The 25830-nt window shown below is 42.5% G+C and overlaps 1 protein-coding gene across 1 annotated transcript in view; it reads right to left on the minus strand.

Moving 5' to 3' along the window:
- ENPP6 (ectonucleotide pyrophosphatase/phosphodiesterase 6) overlaps positions 1–25830 on the minus strand; it is a 161452-nt gene that overhangs the window by 74119 nt on the left and 61503 nt on the right. Inside the window, exon 2 of the mRNA XM_043971241.1 lies at positions 7942–8121. Coding sequence (XP_043827176.1) covers positions 7942–8121 — 180 coding nt within the window. The remainder of the gene's footprint in view (positions 1–7941; positions 8122–25830) is intronic.

Consider the following 25830-nt stretch of genomic DNA (forward strand, 5'->3'; position numbering starts at 1 on the left):
TCAGGGGCTGAGGAGATAAACTCTTCAGATAAAAATGAAACATGAAATGGAAAACCAAAAGCCTTTACCCCTTGCTCTCTTGAATCTGCAGAAACCGAGTCTCTCAGAAATAAGACTAGTGTTAGATAACCCCAGAGCAGGGAATCTGCTTTGCAGTTTCCTGGGAGGAAGAGAGCTGGAGGAGTGGAGGAGTCACAGTGGCCTGGTGCCCAACTGGGCCCTTCTGGCCAGAATCCTGCCATCGTAAGAATCTCCTGAGTTTGATTTGTGGTAGCAGCCTGACCCCATGTGCTACAGTCCTGTTAGCCAGCACGTTTTCTGGCTAGCTTCCCCCATTCCTGGAAACAGAGTCACGGGCCAAGAAGGAAGGGCCAGAAGCTGCCGGGGGAGGGAACAGAAGCATCTGCTGCCCAGTACAGTTAGCACCAAAGAGACATTCACTGTATCATAAGATTTAGAACTAGAAGAGGCTTCAGGGATCATCTAATCCAACCCCCTCATTTTACAGATGAGGAGACTGAGAAGAGGGGAAATGACTCATTCAAGGTCACATAGTGAGAAGAGGGCAGAGCTGAGAGATTTGAACCCTATTCTTCTGACTCCAAACCTAGGGCTTGGTCCACCCCAACCACATTTCATTTCTCTAGTTTAGGCTACATGGTTGAACTGTAAGTCATTAGGGAGAGGGAGCTGGCCCCTGGGTAAAGCAAAAGATGAAGGGAGCTGGACCAAGGCAGACTTGACCCCTTCCTTGACCCCTTCCCATTGGCCAAAGGGAAATGTTCCAAGAGCACAGAAATCCAAGGCCAGCAAGGGTCGAGGATGTCACTCTGCAGTATTCATGTATTTCCATTCTCAACTAAAAGAACAAGTAGTAGTAGGCCTCTACCAGTCATGGATGACCATGGATCAGTGCCTTGAAGAGCCACAGGCCACAGTGTGATACGGGAGCCGCAGCTCCTGAGTGACTTATAACCAGTAACTGCCGCATCCCGTGTTGTATCTACCCCATGAGGAGTAGCTAGAGTGTCCTCTCCAGGCTGCTGGCCTGGGCAGATCAATATGGAAAACAAGCTGTTGCCCATGCAGCAGGTTTTCTCTCTCCACGACATTGGTGGATCCAAAGGAGAGGCAGAAGAACAAGAAAAGGATCTGAATTCCCCAAATAATAGGTAATCCCAAATGAGATCCCGGTGTCTGGGCTGAAATGACCCAACAATCAATGTATTCTTTCTCTATCTCCTTCTAAATATATGATCCTGTGATCTCTGGCAATGTGGTCATCACTCTTCCAGTGACTCAGATTTAAAATCTTGGAAATATTTTTCCTTGTTTTCTATCTTTCCACATTCCCTCCATTCATTCATTCAGCGGCCAAGTCCAAGGCTGTCTTGAATCAGTCCTCTCCTTTCTATTCACAACACCACAGTTCCGGTCTTCACCTCTCTCCTGAACTACTCAAGTGGCCTCTTAACTGGTCAATCTCCTTGCCTCCACACAGGCGCCAAATTCATCTGCATGTGGCTGATTAATGCAGGCAGCCCAAGTCTGATACTATCATTCCCTTGCTCAAAGACTCTTGCATGACGCTTCACTGCCCCATTACTTATAGCACAAAATACATCTTATCCTGTCTACCCTGCCCTTCACAATCTTGTGCCCATTAATATTTAAGGTTTATTGGGCCAGTAGCTAGTCCTGGACCTGGTTCTGTCCTTTTCTACTGGGCATTCATCCAGGTCATGCCTGTCACTGTTGATCTGGAACACGTTGTCTCCACATCGATCAATATTTGAAATCCTTTTCTTGCAAGTTCTGGGAACCTGAGGCTTTAATTTTAAAAGGGCAAGGTCATACACTACATCGCAGGCCATTGTATTGCTGTTTTTGTCTTGCCACTGGACTTTGATGCCTCTGGAGGAGAAAGTAAGATGGATGATGTTGTGCAGCTCTGCCCTCACTTAAATCCAATTCACACCAAGTCAAGACATCACCCTCGGTATGTCCTCTTTGGAAATGAAGGGTGAACAACCAACAACAAAAGCACTTCCCTCCCGGTCTGTGAGGGTCAAATGAGTTAACATAAGTGACTGGCAAACTTTAAAGTGCTTTATAATTGCTAGCCAGGTAGTATTTCTGTTTGATCTTTCCTACAGAATTGATCACGATATAACTTACTTGTGGACTCATCCTTATCCCTAGGTTTTTTTGTTTTGTTTTGTTTTGTTTTTGTTTTTGTTGTTAGTGAGGCAATTGGGGTTAAGTGACTTGCCCAGGGTCACACAGCTAGTAAGTGTTAAGTGTCTGAGGCCGGATTTGAACTCAGGTACTCCTGACTCCAGGGCCGGTGCTCTATCCACTGTGCCACCTAGCTGCCCCTTGTCCCTAGTTTTTAAGGTCAAAAACTATGTCTTTTTCATCTTTGGATCACCAACATCTAGCAAACTGCACATAGTATGCACCCTGCATGTAGAAGGAACTAAGAACGCTTGTCTAAATGGAAGAATTGAATTGAGTGGTTGCCTGATTTTCTTTCTGTGTATACTAATTTATTTATATTTCACAAATAAAAAATCAGGTAGGTGCAGTTAGATAGAAGTTGTTCTTAAAAATATCTGGATTTTTTTAAAGGACTACAAGCTCAATATGAGTCAGCATCCCATGAATGCTAATTGCATTCAATTTCGGGCTCCCTTTTGTTTTGGTTATTTTTTTTTTTGCGAGATAATGAGGGTTAAGTGACTTTCCCAGGGTCACACAGCTAGTAAGTGTCAAGTGTCTGAGGCCAGATTTGAACTCAGGTCCTCCTGAATCCAGGGCTGGTGCTTCATCCACTATGCCACCAAATGGCCTCCCAATTTTGGGCTCCCTTAAGAGAGGTTTCACTTCTAGGAATATAGTACTGATAATGATGATGACGGTGAACTTGGTGATCGCAGCTAACATTTATTTAGCACTTACTCTTTTGCCAGGCACTGTGCTAAGTGCTTTATGATTATTATCTTATTTGATACTCACAACAATCCCGGGAGGTAGGTACAATTATTATCTGCATTTTACAGATGTGGAAACTGAGGCAAGCAGAGGTTAGGTGACTTGCCCAGGGTTACACAGCCAGTAAGTGTCTGAGGCTGTATTTGAATTCAGGTCTTCCTGGCTCTGGGCCTGGCACTATCCACTGCTTGACCTAGATGCCCTCTGAATATGGAGATAATTGTTCCACGGTACTCTGTCCTCTTGTTAGACCTCATTTGAAGTATGGGGTTCACTTCTGAGCACCACGGTCTGAGAAGGACAAGGATAAGTGGGAGAGTGTCTAGAGGAAGGCATTTGGGAAGGTGAATGGCCTTTGAGTTTATACCTGACAAGGATTAGTCGAAGGAACTGGGTCTGTTTTGTCTAGAGAAATGAACAATAAGGTGGATGTGACAGCTGCCTTCAAGTACATAACTGGTTGTTGGAGAAGAGAGATTAGATTTGTTCTACTGGTCCTCACCAGGACTGAATTAGGAGTAATGGGTGGAAGTTACAAAGAGACACATTCAGGGTTGATATCAGGAAAAAAAAATCCTAATAAATGAAGATGTCCAACAAGTAGAAAAGGCTTCCTCCTTCCTCAGGAGTTGTTCGCCCTTCATTTTCAAAGAGGACCAATGGCATCATGGGTGAATTGGATTTAAATGAGGCAGAGATGCACAAAGTCATCTCTCTCTCTCTCTCTCTCTCTCTCTCTCTCTCTCTCTCTCTCTCTCTCTTCCAGAACATGGAAGTCCAATGGCAGGGCAAAAGTCAAATGACCGGCGATGGTCCAGGATGCAATGGATGACCTTGGTGAAATTGATGTCGGACCAAACTCTAAGTGCTCCACAGGGTCTGCTTCAGCCTCCTTTGTGGCCAATGGAACAAATTCTTTTCATCCACCCATTCTGCTGGGGGACATCTTCTCATGCTTGGGTTAGACACCATCCCTCCCTGCCCCAGCTCACAGGGGGTTTGTGGCCTGTTGGTTACCCTAAACTTGTTTTAGCCCATCAGCCTAGATGGTTTTACTGGGGTGTCATGCTGTACACGTTACGGCTTCTTGGAACCACAGGTGAGAGCTGGGTGACAGGTGAACACCAAAGGTGGATGAGTAGCCCTAGAGGGTTTGGCAAGCCCTCACACTGATGGTGCTGGTCTTCCCGGAACACCCCATACCCTCTTGGAGTCTGTTAAGCAAAGGCTTCAAGGCCACATGTCTGGCATGTTCTAGTGGGGATTTCTCTGGGATACAGATAGAAGTAGATGGCTCCCAAGGTCCTCCTTTCTGACTCTCAAAGCCTGTGGTTTCTTTGTGGGGGGGTGCTTATTTTCATGGGGTGAGGAGAGGAGGCGGGAGGGAAGTCTCTGATTCTTTCATCCAACCCAGTGGCACCAGTTGGGGAGGTGCTGTTTACAATATTAGATTTCTGCCAGGGTGGGCTGGTCTGGGGTGGGGGCTTGGGCCCTCTTCTCCAGGGAGTTCTCTGTCAGACTGCAGCTTTGTCTATCTGATAGAAAGACTTGAACTGTTGCCATTTCTAAATTGCGTCTCTAAATATTGACTTAATGGAGGGACCCAGAGTGTCATAACACAACTTACTGAGGCCATGAAAATGTTCCAGGCCTTGTGGAGAGGCCTGCAAAATCTCCTGTGGAGAGTGGGGGGAAGGAAACGGGGGATCAGAGAAGAAGAAAAATGATCCAATGGTATTTCAGAGAGATGCCCCAGACTGATTTTCTGGGGACAGATGCCTGATTTTCTTTCTGCCTGTCCTAATTTATTTGGCATGGTTAGAGTAGAAGTCATTCTGAAAAAGATCTGAGGCCTGCTCCCCAAAACGCTAATGCAACCTTGGGCTCCATTAAGAGAGGCATCACCACAAGGAATAAAAAAATAACAGCTAATATTTATATAGTATTTACTGTATGTCAGGCACCGTGCTAAGCACTTGACAATTAATATCTCATTTCATCCTCACAAAAACTCTGTGAGGTAGGTAATAATAATAGCAATTAGATAGTGCTTACTATGTGCTGGGCTCCATGCTAAGTGCTTTACAATTATTATCTCATTTGATCCTCACATCAACTCTCTGAGGTAGGTGAGAAGGCCTCTCCCTTAATCTCTAAGAGATGAATGAACAGTCTTAAGTTATTGGCCGAGGGGGAAGAGGACTGAGGGGAAGTGTGGCCATTAATCACTCCAGTGTAAACCAGGAAGAAAAGAAGGTGTTAGTGATGGCTTGGTAGGGCCTTCTCCAGGTCTGCATAGGCTGCCTTAAGCCAGGGTATCCAAGCAGCATCCCTGAGAACTGGAGAGCTTTGTGACTATCTGGCAAAAAAGTAGGGACATTGGTTGGAGTTTCAGGAGCAGTGGTCCGGTGGAGAGAGCTCTGAGCCTAGAGTCAGGAATGTATGACCCTGGGCAAGTCACTTAACATCCGGCTGCCTCAGCTTCCCCTTTTCTAAAATAGGATCAAGGGGGCAGCTAGGTGGCGCAGTGGAGGCCCCAGCCCTGGATTCAGGACGACCTGAGTTCAAATCCAACCTCAGACACTTGACATTTACTAGCTGTGTGACCTTGGGCAAGTCACTTAATGCCCATTGCCCTGACAAAAAAAAAAGAAAAAAAGAAGAAAAAAAAAAGAAAATAGGATAAAAATAGCACCTACCTCCCAGGATTGTTGTGATGATCAAATGAGATATTTACAAAGTTCCTGGCACATATTAGGTGCTTAATAAATGCTTATGCCCTTCCCTTTTTCATGCAGGATTGGAAGTTTACTAAGAAACAATATTAGAATTAAGAATTAGAGCTAGAAAGGCCCTCGGAGGTCATCTAGAACAACCCTTTGTTTTTACAGATGGGGAAACTGAGGACCAGGAAGCTTAAGCAACTTGTCCAAAAGTCCCAAAGGTAGTAATTACCTGAGCTAGGATTCAAACCCAGACCATCTGTCTCCATATCCAGTCCTTTCTACTGCCCATACTGACCCCTGTACTTACAGGACGATCGGGAAGGAAAGAAGGAAACAAACACTTATTAAGCACCTACTATGTGCGAGGCATACTACTCAGTGCTTTGTACAAACATTATTTCACTCAATCACAACAGTCACTTTCCCAGGATGAAGGAGAAATGACACTGAATGGGGCAGCTTGGTGGCGCCATAGTGCTTAAAGCCCCAGGCTTTCAGGAAGAATCATCCATCATCTCCTGGCCTCAGACACTCACTATCTGTGTGACCCTGGACAAGTCACTTCACCCTGTTTGCCTCAGTTTCCTTATCTGTCAAATGAGCTGGAGAAGGAAATGGCCAACCACTCCAATATCTCTGCCAAGAAAACCCCAAATAGGGTCGAGAAGAGCTGGACCCAGTTGAAATGCCTGAACAACACCAGCCCTCTTTGGATAAACAGGGTTATATATATCGATCTAAGTAGTCGTTGATGATAAAGATGATGAAAGAGGAGAAGAAGCCTGTGGGGACAGCAGGAGACAGTGGAAAGAGCAGTGGCTCTGGAGGCAGAGAACCCAGGGTTCAAATCCCAACCCTAACCCTGGCTCTAAAACATCTTCAGACTCCTCACGTGTGCAGTGAGAGGATCGGGCCAGTCGGCTCCTGGGGTCCCTTCTGTCTCTGCATCTCTCATCCTCCGAGGCCAACTTCCCACGTGTCTGCAGAGGAAGAGCTCAGCTTTATGTGGAAGGGAGAGGATGCCTGTGCATCCCCTCCTCCTCCTCCTCTTCTCCTTCCTTCTAACCCACAGCGCCCGGGCCAGAGGGTGAGGCATTGCATAGAGTGATCACCTTTGGGGAAGCTCCTGGGGAGTGTCACCAAATGTCCACTCTGGCGTCTCTCCTGCCCCACAAACACTCTGGACAACTGGATGCTTACATGGAAGTGCTGTGAATGACTCCATCCTTGGTCTCATCAGACTGGCGCGGCTTCACTCTGGCTTTCATGAGGATGCCATGATCTCATATCACGCCTTACCATTTGTGAGTTTCCATATCTATGATTTCATTTGAGCCCTGGAACAACCCAATGAGCAGGGCAGACTTGCTCCCCACTTTGAATAACAAGGCGGGGCAGCTAGGTGGCGCAGTGGATAGAGCACCGGCCCTGGAGTCAGGAGTACCTGAGTTCAAATCCGGCCTCAGACACTTGACACTTAACACTTACTAGCTGTGTGACCCTGGGCAAGTCACTTAACCCCAATTGCCTCACTAAAAACAAAACAAAACAAAAAACAAGGTGAAAAGTATGAAAAAGTATAGGCAATGGTGGTATGGTCCCTTCTGACTCTAAACATTAGGATTGAAGTTGTCCCTATGGGCATGATGATGGTTAAGGGACTCATCCAAGGTCATTCTGTTAGGAAGTAGAAAAACTGAGACTCACATACAGATCATCTGAATCCAAGACATGCCATTGCCTGGTTTTAGGTTGTCTAGCAACCATAACGTTCTTTCTCTTCCATTAAAGGAATGAGGTGAGATGATACAGTGGAAAGAGTGATGATCTCGGAGTCAAAAGACCTGAATTCAAGTCTCAGGTCTATCATTAACTAGATGGGCGTCCATGAACAAATCACTCATATGTGCCTCAGTTCCTCATCTGAGAGGTAGGTGCTATTATTAACCCCATTTTACAGGTGAGGAAACTGAAGTTGAGAGAGGCTTTCCAAGGGTCGCACAGGTAATAAATATCTGAAGTGAGATTTGAACCCAGGTCTTCCTTATTCCCTGTACAGTACCCTATCCACCACACCATGCTTTTATCTTTGTTGACCATACTATTACGGGGGGGTCTTCCTGTTGGACTTTGACTTTTGAAGTCCTACTTTCATGATCTGTGAGTTGGCTTCCAAGGAATTTTGTCATCTGGTGGCACAAGAGGATTTTAAGACACTAACCTGGCCAATAATACATAGAGACATTCCGTCCTGCCTTGGTCATGGTGATCCACAGTGGCTCTGATCCATTCCACCACAGAGGCATCAAGCTGTCCTTGTTGACCCCGATGTCAAATGATTTGTTTGTATTAGGGTCCCACATGTAGTTCCCAGTCATCTGATGAACCTCACAGTGGCGACCTGTGTTTAAAAACATATATACATGGGTCGATTAGCTTCTCAGTCATTCTGAGCTGGAAGAGCCATTCACTTTTTGTCTATTTCGTGTTCCATCCCACTCATCCCTATTCTGTCCCCTTCCTGAGCCACACCATCGCAAAATAAACAAAATGATGAATCAGCTTCAGACAGAAATGTCTGATATGCGACTAAAGTTTGGGTGGCTCTGAATGAGGGACACATGCCAAGTGTGAGGCTATTTTATAGTCCAACAGGGAACACAGTGTCCAAAAATTCACCACTGAACAAAGACTGAGGTCTGGATACAAAATGATATGTGAGCAATGAAATCGTTTGGAGGTTTTGTTATTTCCCAATCCTCTCCCATGCCTTTTCTGTCACCTCCACCACCCATGGACAAATGAAGACTTTGCCAAATCTATCCTCTATTCCTCAGAGGGGCTGACTTTTTCATGCCCTGCAATGTGAGAACCTGTGATGCTTTGAGCTTTTAGATGAAAAGGAATAGATTAAATTTTTTAAAACAAAGCAAGAGAATCAAGCGAGGAAGATGGAGTCCAATACCAAGGTGAGTTTTGGCTCTGAGGGCCTCAGCCGGGTCCCAGCAAAGAAGCCAGAAGAAACAGGTACCCACCAATGCAACACATGGACTCTATTGAGACGTACCACTTAAATGTTTGATTTGGAGATAAACCCATCACATCTTTTAAGGAAGGATAATAAAAACATTGGCAAGGCCCTCAAACACAGCTTCCGTTTGGGGCAGAGTCATTTGGCACCAGGCTCAAACTCGCTATGTTTAATCAACGTTTTTCTTTTTCTCTTTATTTATTTTTTCTTTCTTTTTTAAAGGAGGTGGGAGGGAGAGGGAACAGCAGTCTGGTGGGCAAAAGAACCATAAAAGAAAAGCGGTCTCCTTCCTCTAAGAAACTTAGGCAGTTTTGAAACCATTCTCTGAAGCTATGACCCACTGTAGATTGGAGTCCGGGGCTCTGAGTTTGAGTCCTGGCCCTGCCACCTGGTGACTGTGTGACCTTGATGTTGCCGGGTATCCTTTTCTTCACCTGTAGAGCAAGGGCGGGGGTTGCATAGAAAGATCGCTTTCAGTTCTAAATCAGTGGTCCTCTATGATACCATGATTCGACCAACATTGCTGATGTTAGTGTCAAATTAAGAGCAGCGTCCTGGCCTCGGAATTAGACATAAGGCCAGCCTCCGATAGTTACTAGCTGTATGACTGTGGACGAGCACTGCTTGAGCCAGCATTTCCTCACGTGTAAAATGAGGACTTGCACGGTAAGCTCGCCTCACCTGGCACATATTAGGCACGTGGAAAAATACTCCGAAGAACTTAGAGCCTTGTTAGGGGCGTCCCAAAAGTCTTAGTTCGGTTTTTAAAACTTGAAAAATGTCATATTGCCCCAACTCCCCCATCTTCTTTGTAGCATAGCCCCTAAGGGTCCAGGTGCATGAGTTTTTAAAAACCGAACTAAGACTTTTGGGACGCCCTAAATGAACGTGAGTTGTGACCACTGGTAATTTAGTTCTATTTGGAACACACTGACAGTGTGGTATAGTGGTAAGAACACTGACCTTGGAGTTACAGGACCTAAATCTGGATCTTGGTTCTGTCATTTGTCATCTCTGTGACCATGGCTAAGTGACCTAACGGCTCTGGGTCTCAGTTTCTTCAATTTGTAAAATGAAGGGATTGGACTCCAGGGCCTAGAAGTTCCTTTCTAGACCTCTGATCCTCTGAGGTATTATGCTCATCCAGGGCTCCACAGCACCTTCTCTGCCCTGTGGTCTATCAGTAACGTACTCCAGGGTGAACTGAAGCAGTTCAGACATCAGGAGACTCTCTTGATCGCTGACTACTTTTCAGTTGATGTAGAATCTCCCCGGAAATTTTTGTATTGCTTTAAGTTGCATTTCTCTATTCAATAATGATTTAGAGCATTTTTTTCCATTTGACTATAAATTGTTTTGATTTCTTTATCAAAAAACAGCCTGTTCATATGCTTTGACCATTTATCAATTGAGGAATGACGTTCTTCTAGATTTGACAAACTTCTTTATAGATTCGAGCTCTGAGCCCTTTATTTGAGAAACTGACTATAAAACTTCCCCCCAAATTTTCTGCTTTCCTCCTGATCTTGGCTGCATTTGTTTTATTTGTACAAACCCTTAATTTAATGTAATCAAACTTATCTATTTTACACGTCACTTCTCTCTCTCTTGTTTATTCATAAATTATTCACTAATGCACAAGTTTGGTAAGTAATATGATTCATGGTCTTAACACTTTCTTATAACATCTCTCTTTATATCTAGGTCACGTATCCGTTCTGACCTTATCTTGGTAAAAGGTATGAGTTATTGGCCCATGCTGTATTGGCCCAGCTTCACCCCTAAGGGCTAGGTGGATGAGTCAAAGCTGCTCCTTTCCTCTTCAGGATGCTTAGTAAGATAGCTGGGTGGCACAGTGCATAGAATGTTATTGTATTTGGGAATCAGGCAGTTGTTATCATCTCTTTTCAGTTGTGTCTGACTCTTCATGATCCCATTAGGGGTTCTCTTGGCAAAGATAATAGAGCAATTTGCTATTTCCTTCTCCAGCTCACTTTACAAATGAGGAAACAGACAAGCAAGGTTAAGTGACTTGCCCAGGGTCACACAGCTAAGAATCTGGGGTCAAATTTGAACTCATGTCTTCCTGACTCCATGCCTGGCCTTCTATCCACTCTGCCATCTAGCTGCCTTTGGACTTGGGGGAACTAGTTGCCCTTGGATCATGGGCATGTTGTTCAACCGCTTTTACTCTCAGTGTCTTCATCTGGGCCAGCGTGTATGTAGGGGGTGGGGGGAGAGGGGCAGGCAGACCTAGATTCAAATCTTGTTATAGACCTTTTCTGGCTGGGTGACCTCGGGAAGTTCACTTAACCTATCTCACCCTCAGTTTCATCTGTAAAATGGGAATTTTATAATAACATACCTAATAAAGTTGTTGTGGAGATCAAACAAGATAATACACATCAAATGCTTTGTGAACCTGTAATTACTACATAAATATCAGCTACAGAGGCAACAGAGAATAGAAATAAAATGAGAATGTTTCCTCTGGGGGAATCCTGAGATTCACACATCATGCGTGTGCTGGGGGATGGACCCCCTGTCTCCAAGGTCGGAGCTCAGGCTCAGGCTCAGAAAATGTCCCAGGGATGTGCTCCCTCAAGTTTAAAATTTGACCCGGAGTGTAATCAGTCCTGTGGGCTTTGCAAAGTCATTCAATTTTGCATCTGGCAAAAGAACAAGATGTTGTCACCTTGAGTAGACTTCTGAAAAATTTTGACTGGGATGTGGACCTGAAAAAGCCCTATGGACAATGGTGACTCATCTGCCTGTTGGATAAAGTATATCCTTAGGGCCTGGCTCTGGAAAGCAATGGTTTTGGCAGAGTAGCAGAGGGTGTTTTAATTTCAAAGTGAGGACTGTTTGCCAGTTTCAAACAGAAGATTAAAAAGTTGGTTTCATGCCACTCTCTGGGTATTTTTGTTGGTTGGTTAATTGGGGTCTGGATAGGTAGGTAGCACAGTGGATAGAGCACTGATCCCAAAGTTAGGAGGACCTGAGTTCATATCTCACCTCAGACCACTTACTAGCTGTGTGACCCTGGGAAAGTCACTTAACTCCAATTGTCTTAAACATCAGGGCCATCTCCAGCTGTCCTGACATATATCTTGCCACTGGATCCAAATGCCTCTGGAGGAGAGAGTGAGGCTGGTGACCTTGCACAGCCCTCCCTCACTTAAATCCAATTTAATGCAAGTCATGACATCACTCGATTGTCGTGGTCCTCTTCAAAAATAAAGAATAAAAGGGGGCAGCTAGGTGGTGCAGTGGATAAAGCACCAGCCCTGGATTCAGGAGGACCTGAATTCAAATCCAGCCTCAGATACTTGACCCTTACTAGCTGTGTGACCCTGGGCAAGTCACTTAACCCTCATTGCCCCACCAAAAAACAAAAACAAAACCAAAACAACAAAACAAACAAAGAAACAAAGAAACAAGAATAAATAACAATCTGGTTGAGGTCTATGTCTTTCTACCCCATTGTGCTCGTTTTGGTCCTTAAGTCAGGAATCCCTGGCTTCAAATCCCATCTCTGACACTAGTTGGATGATCATGGACATGTTATTCAACCTCTTTCTTTTTTTTTTTTCACTTTCTTCCATTTTTTCTTATTCAAGTTTTTTTGTACAAAATTACTAATATGGTAATGTTCTACATAATTGTACATGTATAACCCATGTCTGATTGCTTGCCTCCTCAGGGACTGGGGCAAGGGAGGGAGGGAAGGAGGGATAAAAGTTGGAACTTAAAACCATAAATAAAAATGTTTATTACTTAAAAATATAAGATTCAAGATAGAACATGTCTCACTCTCCAAGGAAAGATCCAGAGTTAGTATAGAAATGCCATTAAAAATAAGCTTATAGGGGGCAGTTAGGTGGCGCAGTGGTTAGAGCACCGGCCCTGGAGTCAGGAGCACCTGAGTTCAAATTTGGCCTCAAACACTTAACACTTACTAGCTGTGTGACCCTGGGCAAGTCACTTACCCCCAATTGCCTCACTAAAAAAACAAACGAAAAAACAAAACAACAAAAAATAAGCTTATAGGATTTCATTAATCCCAAAGTATCAAGAAATGTTGTTTTTTTATTTGATTCAGGTTCTAAATCACTCTGGGCTCCTGCTCATTTAGAGTTTGCATACCACTGCCTCTGTAACATTATTATGAGATTAGTGACCCTGTACAAGCCTCCCTCACTTAAATCCAATTCAGTTCAAGTCATGATATCAGTCATGGTCCTCTTCGAGAATAAAGGACAAGAGGGACAGCTAGGTGTCGCAGTGTCCAGAGCACAGCCCCTGGATTGTTCAACCTCTTTCAGCCTCAGTTTCCTCATCTGTAAAATGGCACCTTGATGAGAGATTGGGGGACTCCTCTAGCTTCCAATGACTTGGTACTACCTTCAAGTGATTGACTAATTGAGACTCATGGGTTCAATCCTGTTGGAGTAGTTGTTGTACCCTGTGGTCTAGAAAAACAAGATGTGACACTACTTCTTTCTCTTTGTTTCTCTGTTCCTCTGTCTCTCTGACTCTGGCTCTCTCTTTGTCTCTGTCTCTGTCACTCTCTCTCTCTTTCTTAATATTTCTTGGACTTCGGGGCAGCTAGATGGCACAGTGGATAGAGTACCGGCCCTGGAGTCAGGAGTACCTGAGTTGAAATCCAGCCTCAGACACTTGACACTCACTAGCTGTGTGACCCTGGGCAAGTCACTTAACCCCAATTGCCTCACTAAAAAACAAAAAAAAAAACAAAACAACAACAAAAAAATATTTCTTGGACTTCAATGATAGACCAGAATAGCAACACTATGTTCTGGGGGAATGAAAAAGAATCTATGTACCTGTAAAATTCCTTCTCTCTAAGAGCAGTTAAAGGTAACTCGTGGAAGAAGGACTTGGTGTAGAGAGACATGTCCTTATATTGGGCTTACAAGGAGGACTCAGGAATTGAATCTACTCAAGGGAAGGGAGCTTTCTAAGCCAGCACAAGCTTTGAGTGTTGTCTACCAACTGGCCAAGTGATATCAGCAGCCAAAGTGATCTCCCTAAAGTACAAGTCTAACCATGTAACACCTCTATTCAATAAACTAGGTGGCTCAGTGGACAGAGCACTGGGCTTAGAATCAAGAAGACCCATCTTCATGGGTTCAGATCTGACTTCAGATACTAGCTATGTGACCCTGGACAAGTCACTTAACCCTGTTTGCCTCAGTTTTCTCATCTATAAAATGAGCTGGAGAAAGAAATGGCCAATCTCTCCAGTATCTCCGGCAAGAAAACCCCAAATGGGATCCCAGAGAGTTGGACACAACTAAAAAAGTGACTGAACAACAACAATAAACGACAGTGGCTCCTCATTCTTTCCAGGAAAAAGCCCTTCACAATCCTACGTTTTCAGTCTTCTCACACTTTACTCCCTTCCCCAAATTCTTTGATCCATTGACACTGGTCTTGCTATAGAACGCTCCCCTTTCTTTTAGCTTCCCCTGGTTTCCTTCTCAATTCAACCTAAATCCAACCTTTTACAAGAAGCATTTCCTCATCTCCCACACCTGCCTATTGTTAGTCCCTTCCCAGGAGATTATCTCCAACATGTCCTGTATATATCTTGTATGGATACACACACACACACACACACACACACACACACATATTGTATTTTGTCTCCCCACTAGAAGGGAGGGTGAAATTCTCAAGGGTAGGGGTCTGTTTTTGTCCTTTGTACATTCAGTGCTTGACATGATGCCTGACACATTAATAAATGTTTCTTGACTTGGCTTGTTCTTATGAGTAACCTCAAATTTGAGAGTTTACAAATCCAAGGATCATACCTTCTAAAAAGAAAAGGGGATTTTGTAATTCTCTGTGTTCCTTAGAGAAAGAAGGGGATTATTCTCATGGTTCCTGTGAAGTACCCTACTTAGAGAACAAAGACAGTGAGTTATGGGGAGAGTTCCAAGCCAGTAGGAATGGGATAGTTTAGTATAAAGTATATTTTAAAAATAAATTTTAAATAAATAAATAAGATTTTAATCATTTAAAAATAAAAATTAATAAAATTTTAAAATAAATTTATTTATTTAATTTTGATGATTAATTTAATTAAAATAAAATTTTAATAAATATACTTTAGAATATATTTATCTTCACTTAAAGGTAACCACAGTATAAGCCCAAAGGAGATTGTAGAGGCCTCTGGGAAAAAGTAACCAAAATGTCAGAGTTGCCCTGAGAAGCCACCCCCAGCCTCAAATTCAGCTCCCTTCTAAGTACTTTGTGTCTCTGAATATCCTTATGGATTTCTGTGAGACTTATGCATTTTCTTTGGGGTAAAATGAAAGATCTCTTGTACCCAATATGCATTTGGTACTTAAAGTACTTGCAAGGGAGCTGATAATAAACACTTATGATGGCTAGGTGCTGTGGATACAGCACTGAATTTGGAGGCAAAAAGATCCTCGTTAAAATCCAACCTTATGGGGCAGCTAGGTGGCGCAGTGGATAGAACACCGGCCCTGGAGCCAGGAGTACCTGAGTTCAAATCCGACCTCAGACACTTAACACTTACTAGCTGTGTGACCCTGGGCAAGTCACTTAACCCCAATTGCCTCACTAAAAAAACAAAAAACAAAACAAAATCCAACCGTACTAGTTGCTGTATGACCCTGGACAGGTCACTTACCCTCTGTTTGTCTCAGTTACCTTATGTATAAAAGGGAGATAATAATAGTACTTGCATCACAAGGTTGCTGTGAGGACTACATGAGATAATAAATTTAAAGAGCTTTACAAACCTTAAAAGCCCTATATTATTTAGTTATTATTTGGAGGAACCTAGGCATGAGCTATACCATGAATATATTAGTTTCTTGAATCAACTCCAGGTGGGAGCAATAAGCCAGAAAGAATAACTGACAGAATAGAATCAAATCTGTGAGAGTACAAAATCTTTGGGAGGTCCTGGGCTAAAGCTTCAGAGATTTTATATGCATGCATGCATGCATGCATACACACTTGTGTATATGTGTGTGTATACATATTTATGAAGCACTATGAAAAGCAAATGTAAATGCCAGTGGTGATGATAATGACAAAGACACCCTTTATCCTTGGAATTGCCTAGTGTAATGAAAAGAGCTTTGGATTAGACTCAGGGGACCTGAGTTCTAGTCTCAGTTCTACCACTAACCAGCTGTGTGAATTTAGGTCATTTCTGTTTGCTGGGCTCTCCAGAAAAGAAACAAAACCACGTATTTGCACACATGCTTTTAAGATTAATCTGCATTATTAATATTTTCTTAAGTCTACAAATTAACAAACTACCATCTGACTTGTAGTAGTTGCTGATTTCTGATGTGTAAATGCTCATACTAATAATTTAACCATGGACTCTCAAGCAGTTTTAATTGGTGCCAGCTCACCCCTGGCTTACGGAATACTTTAGGATTCACAAAGTACTTTCCCTATAGCACCCTTTGTGGAAGGTAGTGTAAGATTTACTCTCCCCATTTGACAAATGAGGAAATTGACGCTAAGAGAATTTCATAGGATCATATATCAAGAAGTTGAAAGAATCTCAGAGACTGTTTAGGCCAACTCCCTCATTTTGCAGATGAAGAAATTGAAGCTCTGAGAAGGCCTTTTCTTCAGCTTGTTACCCCAATTAATCCAAGAAAACCTAATACCCTCATTGTATAGCTCATGTCTAGTTTCCCTCAGATGAGGATCCCCACCTACTATAAAAGTACTGGAGGTACCAAATATATATTGGGTACAGGACAGCCTTCATTTCACCCCATAGAAAATGCACATGATACAAAAGATTTGAAATAGACACAGAATGATATGCCCAAGGTCTTACAGGAATTCAGTGTAAGAGCTACCCAGGTTTTCCTGACTTTGAATCCAATATTCTTTCTGCTACAGTGGGCTGTCTAGTAACAATGTAAGGGAGTGGTTTATTCTAGCTCTCACAAGAACTTGGGCTTCCTTAAAACTGGAAATAAGGTTGGAAAATAGCCATTTGCTGGGTTTCTGTTGTTGTTTTCTTGGATGGGTTGTCTTTGGAGACAGGTGCTAGGATCTGCATTTTTTTCCCCTCAGGTCTTTGTAAGTAAAATAGCCTCTCTGGTGGCTATGTGGCCACTATTTACCCATGTCTCTTCAAGGAATCATTCAGCCCTGTATCTGAATTGTAGGGCTTCCCCTGTCAACTCTTCATCACTGATGCAGCCTTAATCCCCAATGGCTTCCCTTTGTTCTGAGAAGAGCAGGCCTTTGTGGAAGGCAGCAGGAGGAATTTGCTCACAGTCTCCCCGTCTGTTCAGAATCCTTCTGCCCTTGCTGAGATGTTTTTCCTTCTCATGAATATGCTGAGGCCCACAGCCTGTGTGTGCAACCTGATCCAGTGATTTCCTCAGCTCTCTTGTTGTCTGAATAAAAAGTGGCACTGAATAAATAGGATGAAAAAAATCAAAGAAAGAAGTGTCCTAGCTTCTAATGCATGCGTATGGGAGCCACCTGACCTTTCCTTATCTACTCTGACTTGTCTGGGACTCTTCCTGAGTCTGCTCCAGACAGGGCCTTAGTGGATGGTCTAATCTCCTTAGTTCTCAGTCTAGGACTCTGGTACAGACATGCCAACTTTCCTAGTCTGAATGCTTTACAATCTTATAAAGCAGTGGCTATTGGAGAGATCTCCCTACTTCCTTTTTGGCAATTCTGTTGAACTTTTTAATCAGGGCCAGGTAGGGTGATTTTGTTATTGTCTTTTAGTCATTTTCAGTCATGTACCACTCTTCCTTGACTCCATTTGGGATTTTCTTGGCAAAGATACTGGAGTGGTTTGCCATTTCCTTCTCCAGCTCATTTAACAGATGAGGGAACTGAGGCAAACAGAGTTAAGTGACTAGCCTAGGGTCACACAGCTAGTAAGTGTCTGAGAATGGATTTGAACTCATGAAAAGGAATCTTCCTGACTCCAGGCCCAATGCTCTATCCACTGTACCCCAAGATGAAAGGGGGTAGCTTTCAGAATAGATATCTACTATACCTGTCTGAAACTTGCTCTCTTTCTCCTTTTTTCATGAATCTCTCCTTCTCTATTACCTAGAACCAGGAATTTTTATCTGTGTTGACATTGTGTACCTGGCTGGCAATCTAGTGGTCTATTGCCCCTTTTTCACAATCGTGTTTTTAAAGGAATAAAATAAAATTCATAGAATTACAAATGAAACTAGTTCTATTGAAAGAGTTATCAAATTATTAAAACCAAACAAGTTCATAGACTTCAGGTTGAGAACTCCTAATTCAAGACTAAAACCTACTGAAGGGGACTTGATTGTGTCTAACAATGCCCACAACACTGCTCCGCGTGAGGTGATTAGTTAATGGCTCCTGAAGATAGATTTTCTCAGGGACACTAGGAGGGATATCTTAAATGGACTTATTTTCTGGAGGATCGAAGAATTGATGTTATTCTCTTACTGATTAAATCCTGCCCCCTCCTACTGCATTGGCCCCCTCCACTCCCACTTTCCCAGGCTTGAACGGTGAGCAATCAATCAGTCAATCAACTGGGCACTAGATTAGGTGAATTACAAGTACAAAAATGCAAATAGTCCCCAACCTTCAGGGAGCTTACATTCTAACAGGGAAGATGACTTATACATAAATAAGCATGTATAAACCACAAATATAAGTGTAATAATAATTAGTACTAATATCTAGCCTTTGTATAGCTCTTTAAGGTTTACAAAGTGCTCTTACACTTATTATCTCATTGGAACCTCTGAGAGGTAAGCTCTATTATTATCCCCATTGTACAGTTGAGGGAACTAAGGCAGGCTGAGGTCAAGTGAGTTGCCCAGGCTAGTAAGTGTCTGAGGAAGGATTTGAACTCAGGTCTTTTGGACAACAAGTCTAGCACTCAATCCATCTTACCACTTAGCTGCCTCTGTATATAGTACATTCAAAATAGATACAAGGTAACCTTGGGGGCTCAGGGGAAACACAAGCTTCTGAGGGACCAGGGAAGACTTCATGCAGAAGGAGGTACTTGAGCTGAATCTTGAAGGAAAGCTGTAATTTGTTGGGTTTCAGCTACTCATTCCCAAGATGGATGGATGGATAGATGAATGGATGACGAATGGATGGATGGATAAATGGATGGATGGGGGGATAGATGGATGGATGGATGAATGGATGGGTGGGTGGATAGATGAATGGGAAAATGTAAAGAAAAAGTGAAATAGCCCTGGCTCTCGATGAGCTCACACTCTGGGAGGGACAGAACATATATGAGGTTTCAGCTTCTTGGCTGTTGAAAAAACTCAAAAATCCTAATGCTACAGCTGGAGAGCATGTTTCTTCATATATAAAATGGGATTGGTACAGGTGACCTCTAAATTCTCAACCTGTGCTAAATCCTATCATTCGATTCAATTTAACCAATGTGTGTGTGCTTCGCATGTAATCCACGAACAAGCACATGGGTTGTCTAAATGTGGCCTTCAGGAAGCAGTAACAAATACAATCTGTGTTCTACACTGCCCCCCAGGAGAGGAGGACCCACATCATGAATGGGGAGGGAGAAGGAGGAGGAGATAGAGAAGGCAAACACTGCCAGGTTGGTGTTCTTTTCCTCCTATCTCTGAGGGGGTATCAGACTAAGTACTGTTGGGGTACGATAGGTCCAAAAGAAAAGCTACTTCCCTAGGGAAGCAGGTTATCCCTCAACTTATACCTTCTTATTTAGCTCCTTCTCCTTAAACACTACTTATACAAAAAAAAAATCACAGATAGAAAGTAGTGAGTAAACTCATTTATCCAAGAAAACAGCAAACAGAAACCGGAGAAATCTCACAGATCAAAGACCTAAGGTTCAAATCCAACTTGTTGTTGTCAGGATCAAATGAAATAATATTTGTAAGAAATGGACTTAGAACAATGACTGGCACATAGTAGGTGCTGCTGTTGTTTGTCCTTCATTCTCAAAGAGAACCAATGACATCAGGAGGATGATGACTTGACTTGCAAGTGAACAGGGCTGTGCAAAGTCACCAGCCTCACTCTCTCCTCCAGTCATCTGAGTCCATCGGAAAGATATAGGTCAGGATGACCTGGTGATGACCCCAGATACAGTGGGAGACCTTGACCTATTTTAGTTATGGTCTTTCCCAGGTCTCAATTTGTCTGAGTGATTAAATACTAAGTAAGAACTGAGGCAAAAGATGGCCTACTTTGTTTTCACAAAAAGAATCAATCTGGGAGGAAAGACCCTCAGAGTTTCTCACCAGAACAGACACAATTGCTAATTATACTCACCCTGAGCCATCAAAACCCAAACAGTCATAGTAGGTACTCTATAAATGCTGGTTCACTGAAGTAGATTATACTGAGAAAATATAGAAAAATGAATGAACACTTTGCTTGGAGTAAGATGATTTGTTGGTTTTAAGTTGTTTCAGTTGGGTCCAACTCTTCATGATCCCGTTGGAATTTTCTTGGCAAGGAAAATGAAGTCATTTGTCATTTCCTTCTCTAGCTCATTCAGATGAGGAAACTGAGGTAAATTGGGTTAAATGACTTGCCCAGGGTCACACAGCTAGTAAGTGTCTGAGGCCAGTTTGAACTCAGGTCCTCCTGATTCCAGGGAGGGTGATCTATCCACTGTGCAACTTACTTCAACTAAAACCAAGAGAGAGCCCTAGATCTCACCCAAAGGGAAAGTATCCAAAATCTCTAGGGATGCAAGGTTGGTAATTGGGGACATTTTGAGGAGCTGGCATCCCTGACATATTTTCAGTTTCCAAAGTCTCTTTCTCTTTTTCCATATGTTTAGAATCATCTGCCCAAAGAGTCTGCCCTCACAAGCATCGTCTCTCAAAGAAAGTCTACTCTCCCCCAAAGCTCTCACATCAACTGTATTCCTTATACAGACATGAAATTTTGCATCAGCATCCCATCCATCGGTCCAGAGTCAGTCTTAAGCAACTGCGTGCAAAATTGTCTAGGCTTAGGGGCAACTAGGTGGCTCAGTAGATAGAGCACCAGCCCTGGAGTCAGGAGTACCTGAGTTCAAATCCGGCCTTAGACACTTAACACTTACTAGCTGTGTGACCCTGGGCAAGTCACTTAACCCCAATTGCCTCACTAAAAAAAATTGTCTAGGCTTGGAAACCCCAGTTACACCAATGTTCATTTAATTCTACCACGTGTAAGACATTGTTGCTTCTTATCTGTTAAGATGTTCCAATGGTCCCTCTCTCCCCAAACAAGTCAGTCTAAATGTTCACCTGCCCATGAATCAGATCTGTTGTGCTAGATAAAAGGTTTTCTTTCAGTGTCTCATTGCTGTGCACTCCACACTGGTATGTATTCCCTGGGAAGACCTAGCATTTAGACCCTGGTCCTTTCCCTGCCTTTGGGCTATAATTCCAGTGTGGAACAAAGAGCTGTAGGGCCAGCCCCAAGGCATTGAGAGCTCCTGGTCTTTGTATACCCCCCCCCTTTCACTCTCCCTTGTCAGGTCACTCCTAGACTTGCCCCCAGAGACTCAAGCTTTCACCTGCTCCCTTCCTGCCTAAGCCATCTGTTAAATCTCTCCAATTTATCCTGTAGAGATCTTATTTCTACATAGTTGTTTTCAGGTTGTCTCCTCCAATTGACCAAGTTCCTTGACATCAGGAACTATTTTTTGCCTTTCTTTGTAGACTCATTCCTTAACACAGTGATGGGCATACAGTAGATGTGACCCTGGGAAAGTAATTTAACCCTGTTTGCCTCCGTTTCCTCATCTGTAAAGTGCTTGTTGACTTACTGACTGACTCTCCTGATATTCCACTCCATTATAGAGATCAAGGTGACACAATGGATAGAGTGCCAGGCCTGGAGTCAAAAAGATTTTAGTTCAAATCCAGTCTCAGACACTTACTACCTGTGTGACCCTGGGCAAGTCACTTAACGCTGTTTACCTCAGTTTCCTCATCTATAAAGTGAGTTGGAGAAGGAAATGCCAAACCACTCCAGTATCTTTGGCAAGAAAACCTCAAAGGGGTCACCAAGAGATGAAAATGACTAAACAACAACAACAACAACAACAACACTCTTCTACCACATTATCATGCCCACAATGCTCAGATTGAAGTCCAAGTTCTCAGAAAAACATAGACCTATGTTCTGGCTACTTCCTAATTCTTCAAAATGGAACCCTCTCCTTCCCAACTCCCAAGGAATTGTAAAGCACCTCTTCCCCTTGAAGCTGCTCTCTAAATAATAGGACATGGGAGGAAAGATTGCTACAGAAAGGGCACATCTGTATTTCTCTTCTCCCCTCTGCCAGTCACCACCATCAGTGTCCCACCTGGCACTGATAATCCTCTGCATCAGATTAGATGTTTCCACTCCTGTCAGAGCCATAACTAGAAATTTTGACACCTGGGAAAGGCTTCACAAAACACAAACCTGACAAGAAGCTTGCAAAGTGTCCTCAGATCATTTTTTTAAAGACAAAACAAATTGTAGGGGAGAGATAAGAGACTCTGAGACACAGTGAGGCAAGAAAAGAATACACAGTAGAGAATTCTGGGGGTAGGGAAAGTCACCTGGGGTAGATCAGCCTGAAATACATCTAGTAACTTCTTATTTAGGAGAGAATTATTCTTGATATCTCAGTGCTAGGTTCCTCTGTTTCTGTACTGTGGAGAGAAAGTGATGTCTGTGACTTGTAAGATCTGGTGCCCTGGGGCAAAGGCCCATCTGTGCTTCCCTAGGTATGCCTTCATGTGCAGAATTGAGAAAAGAGAGGGGTCTATCCATGTGTAACCATTTCCCTTTCTCTAGTGACAATGAATGAAAGAAGGTAAGAAAAAGAAAGGAAGGAAGGAAGGAAGGAAGGAAGGAAGGAAGGAAGGAAGGAAAGAAGGAAGGAAGAAAGGAAGGAAGGAAAGAAGGAAGGAAGGAAGGAAGGAAGGAAGGAAGGAAGGAAGGAAGGAAGGAAGGAAGGAAGGAAGGAAGGAAGGAAGGAAGGAAGGAAGGAAGGAAGGAAGGAAGGAAAGAAGATTTACTAAGTTCTACCTAAATATCAAACATTATGCTCAGTGTGTTGGGGATACAAATCCACTCACTACCCTCAAGGAGTTTACATTTTAATAGGAGGAGACAACACAAGTAGCATCTGTGTACTTTGCCCTTCTCTTTTTGTTTCTCCTCCTGAAAGTCTGTGCTCCTTTTTTTTTATTTTCCATTTTAATTTGTATTCTAATCAGTAACTGCCTCTTATTGCTTGATTTAAACTGTTGAATATCAAACTTTATGGAAGAATGTAGACAGATCACTAAATCTTCTGGTTCTCAGATTTCTTGACAAGTGAGATTTGCACACATGCACACATTGTGACGTGGTTATACTAACATTTTTCCTGTCATGACAGTACATTCAAACACCTCATCAAACACAAATTCTGATAACCACTTGGGGCTCTTTAATTGCATGTTGTATACAACTTTAGCATAGTGTCACTGATACACCCCAGCCTAATGCTAAAGGACCATTTGAGTTTCTAACCATCCTTGCCTTAGAATTTCAGAGCTGAAAGGGGCGTTCTTCTACCCTTTTATTTAAAAAAAAAAATAATATTGTTATGTAAAGTTTTGAGTGCCACATTCTATCCCTCAGTCCCTCCCTTCCCTCCCCCCTCCCATAGGCAGTAAGCAATCAGATATGAATTATACATATACAATTACATAAAACATTACCATATTAGCTATTTTGTATAAGAAAACTTGAAAAAAATGAAAGAAAGGGAAAAATAGCATGCTTCAATCTGTGTTCCATCAATATCAGTTCTTTTTTTAGAGGTAGATAGTATGTTTCATCAATAGTCCTTTGGGATTGTTTTGGATCATTTTATTGTTGAGAATGGTCAAGTCATTCACAGTTCTTCATCAAACAATATTGCTGTCACTGTGTACCACATTCTTCTGGTTCTGTTCACTTCACTATACATCACTTTGTACAAGCCTTTCCAGATTTTTCTAAAATCATCCTGTTTTGTCCTTTCTTATAGCACATCACCATCATATACCACAGCTTGTTTAGCCATTCCCCAGTTGATGGGCATTCTTTTGATTTCCAATTCTTAGCCACCAAAAAAAGAGCTGCTATAAATATTTTTGTACAAATGTGCCCTTTTCCCTTTTTTGATGTCTTTGGAATGTAGACCCATCAGTGGTATTGTCTCATCAAAGGATATGCACAGTTTGATAGCCCTTTGGGCATAGTTCCAAATTGGTCTTCAGACTAGTTGAATCAGTTCACAACTCCACCAACAGAGGATTAGCATCCCAGTTTCCCCACATCCCATCAACCCCTTCATTTTACAAATAAGCAAAGTCAAACTAAGAGAGGTAAAGGGACTTGTTCAAAGTCATAGGGTTCACTAACTAATTAGGGGTAGGACAGGAAATCAAAAGGTTATGGTATCATAATACAGAGTTCAAAGGTCATTTAGTCTAACTTCCTTCTCTGTCTCCTTTCTGGATCTCCAGTCATCCAAGTTATGTCTGCTAATGATGGGAGTCTCCAAAGGTTCTGTCCAGGACCCTTTTCTTTTCTCTCTCTATACCATTCCACTTGGGCATCTATGAGGTCCTATGGTTTTAATTATCATCTCCATGCAGATGATTCTCAGATCTACTTGTTTAGTCCTAACCTCTCTCCCAACTGCCAGTCTTGTATCTCCAACTGCCTATTAGATTATCAAACTGGATGTCCCACAGGGACGTTAGACTCAACACTCCCATCTTCCAAGCACAGTCCTCCCCTCTTCCCAACTTCCAATTACTATGGATGACAGCACATCCTACCAGTCACTCAAGCTCAGTGTTATCCTTGACTCTTCCCTCTTAACATGCCCTTCCCTCTCATATCCAATCAGCTGTCAAGTCCTGTAGATTTGACATTTATAATATCTCTCATGTCTCCTCAGACACCTGAACCACTGAAATGATCCAATCATTCTGGAGAGCAATTTGGAACTATGCCGAAAGGGCTATAAAGCTGTGCATAACATACCCTTTGACCCAGCAATACCACTATTAGGTCTTTTTCTCAAAGAGACCATAAAAAAGGGAAAAGGTCCCACATGTACAAAAATATTTATAGCTGTTCTTTTTGTGGTGGGAAGGAATTAGAAATTGAGGGGTTGCCCATCAACTGGGGAATGGCTGAACAAGTTATGGTATATGAATGTAATGGAATACTATTGTGCTATAAGAAACAATAAGCAGGCAGATTCCAGAGAAACCTGGATGGACTTACATGAACTGATGATGAGTGAGATGAGCAGAACCAGGAGAACATTGTGCACAGTATCAACAACATTATGTGTTGATCAACTGAGATAGACTTGATTCTTCTCAGCAATACAATGGTCCAAGATAGTTCCAAAGGACTCATGATGGAAAATGCTTTCCAAATCCAGAAAAAAGAACTGTGGAATCTAGATGCAGATTGAACCATACTATTTCTATTGTTTTTTGTTGTTGAAAACTGTTGAAATGTTGAAATCTCTACATGTAACTGGAAAATAAAATATTTATATGAAAAAGAAAAGTATAACATATATAACAGCATAAAAGATTCTGCTAATTTAGAGGCAAAACAGCTCACCTATCTTATTGGCCCTGTAAATATGCATGTAAAAATGCAGACACTCAGCTTGCTATAGAATTAGTCATACCATTATTCAATTTTTGAGAAGGAACATAGGAATCCTTGTATCATACAGAAACTTTCTGAATTTCTGGGTGGTAAGGATCTCTAAGTAATCCCCTACTGAGCTTTTACATCTTTTTTTTTTTTTTTGCTCCAGTACAATTTCATATATCTTCCCTTTTGACAGTTCACAGTAATGTCTGGCTGAAAGTGAAAATACAAATAAAATTCATATACCCCTAGACCCACTCAAATCCCACTAATTTACCAAATTCAATTATTCAATTAAAGTCAGTTATGTGACTTTGTTTTTTTGTTTTGTTTTGTTTTTGTTGTCATAGAATTGCTTTGGCAGTC

Source organism: Dromiciops gliroides, chromosome 6 (assembly GCF_019393635.1).
Source record: "Dromiciops gliroides isolate mDroGli1 chromosome 6, mDroGli1.pri, whole genome shotgun sequence".
In the NCBI taxonomy this organism is placed as follows: domain Eukaryota; kingdom Metazoa; phylum Chordata; class Mammalia; order Microbiotheria; family Microbiotheriidae; genus Dromiciops; species Dromiciops gliroides.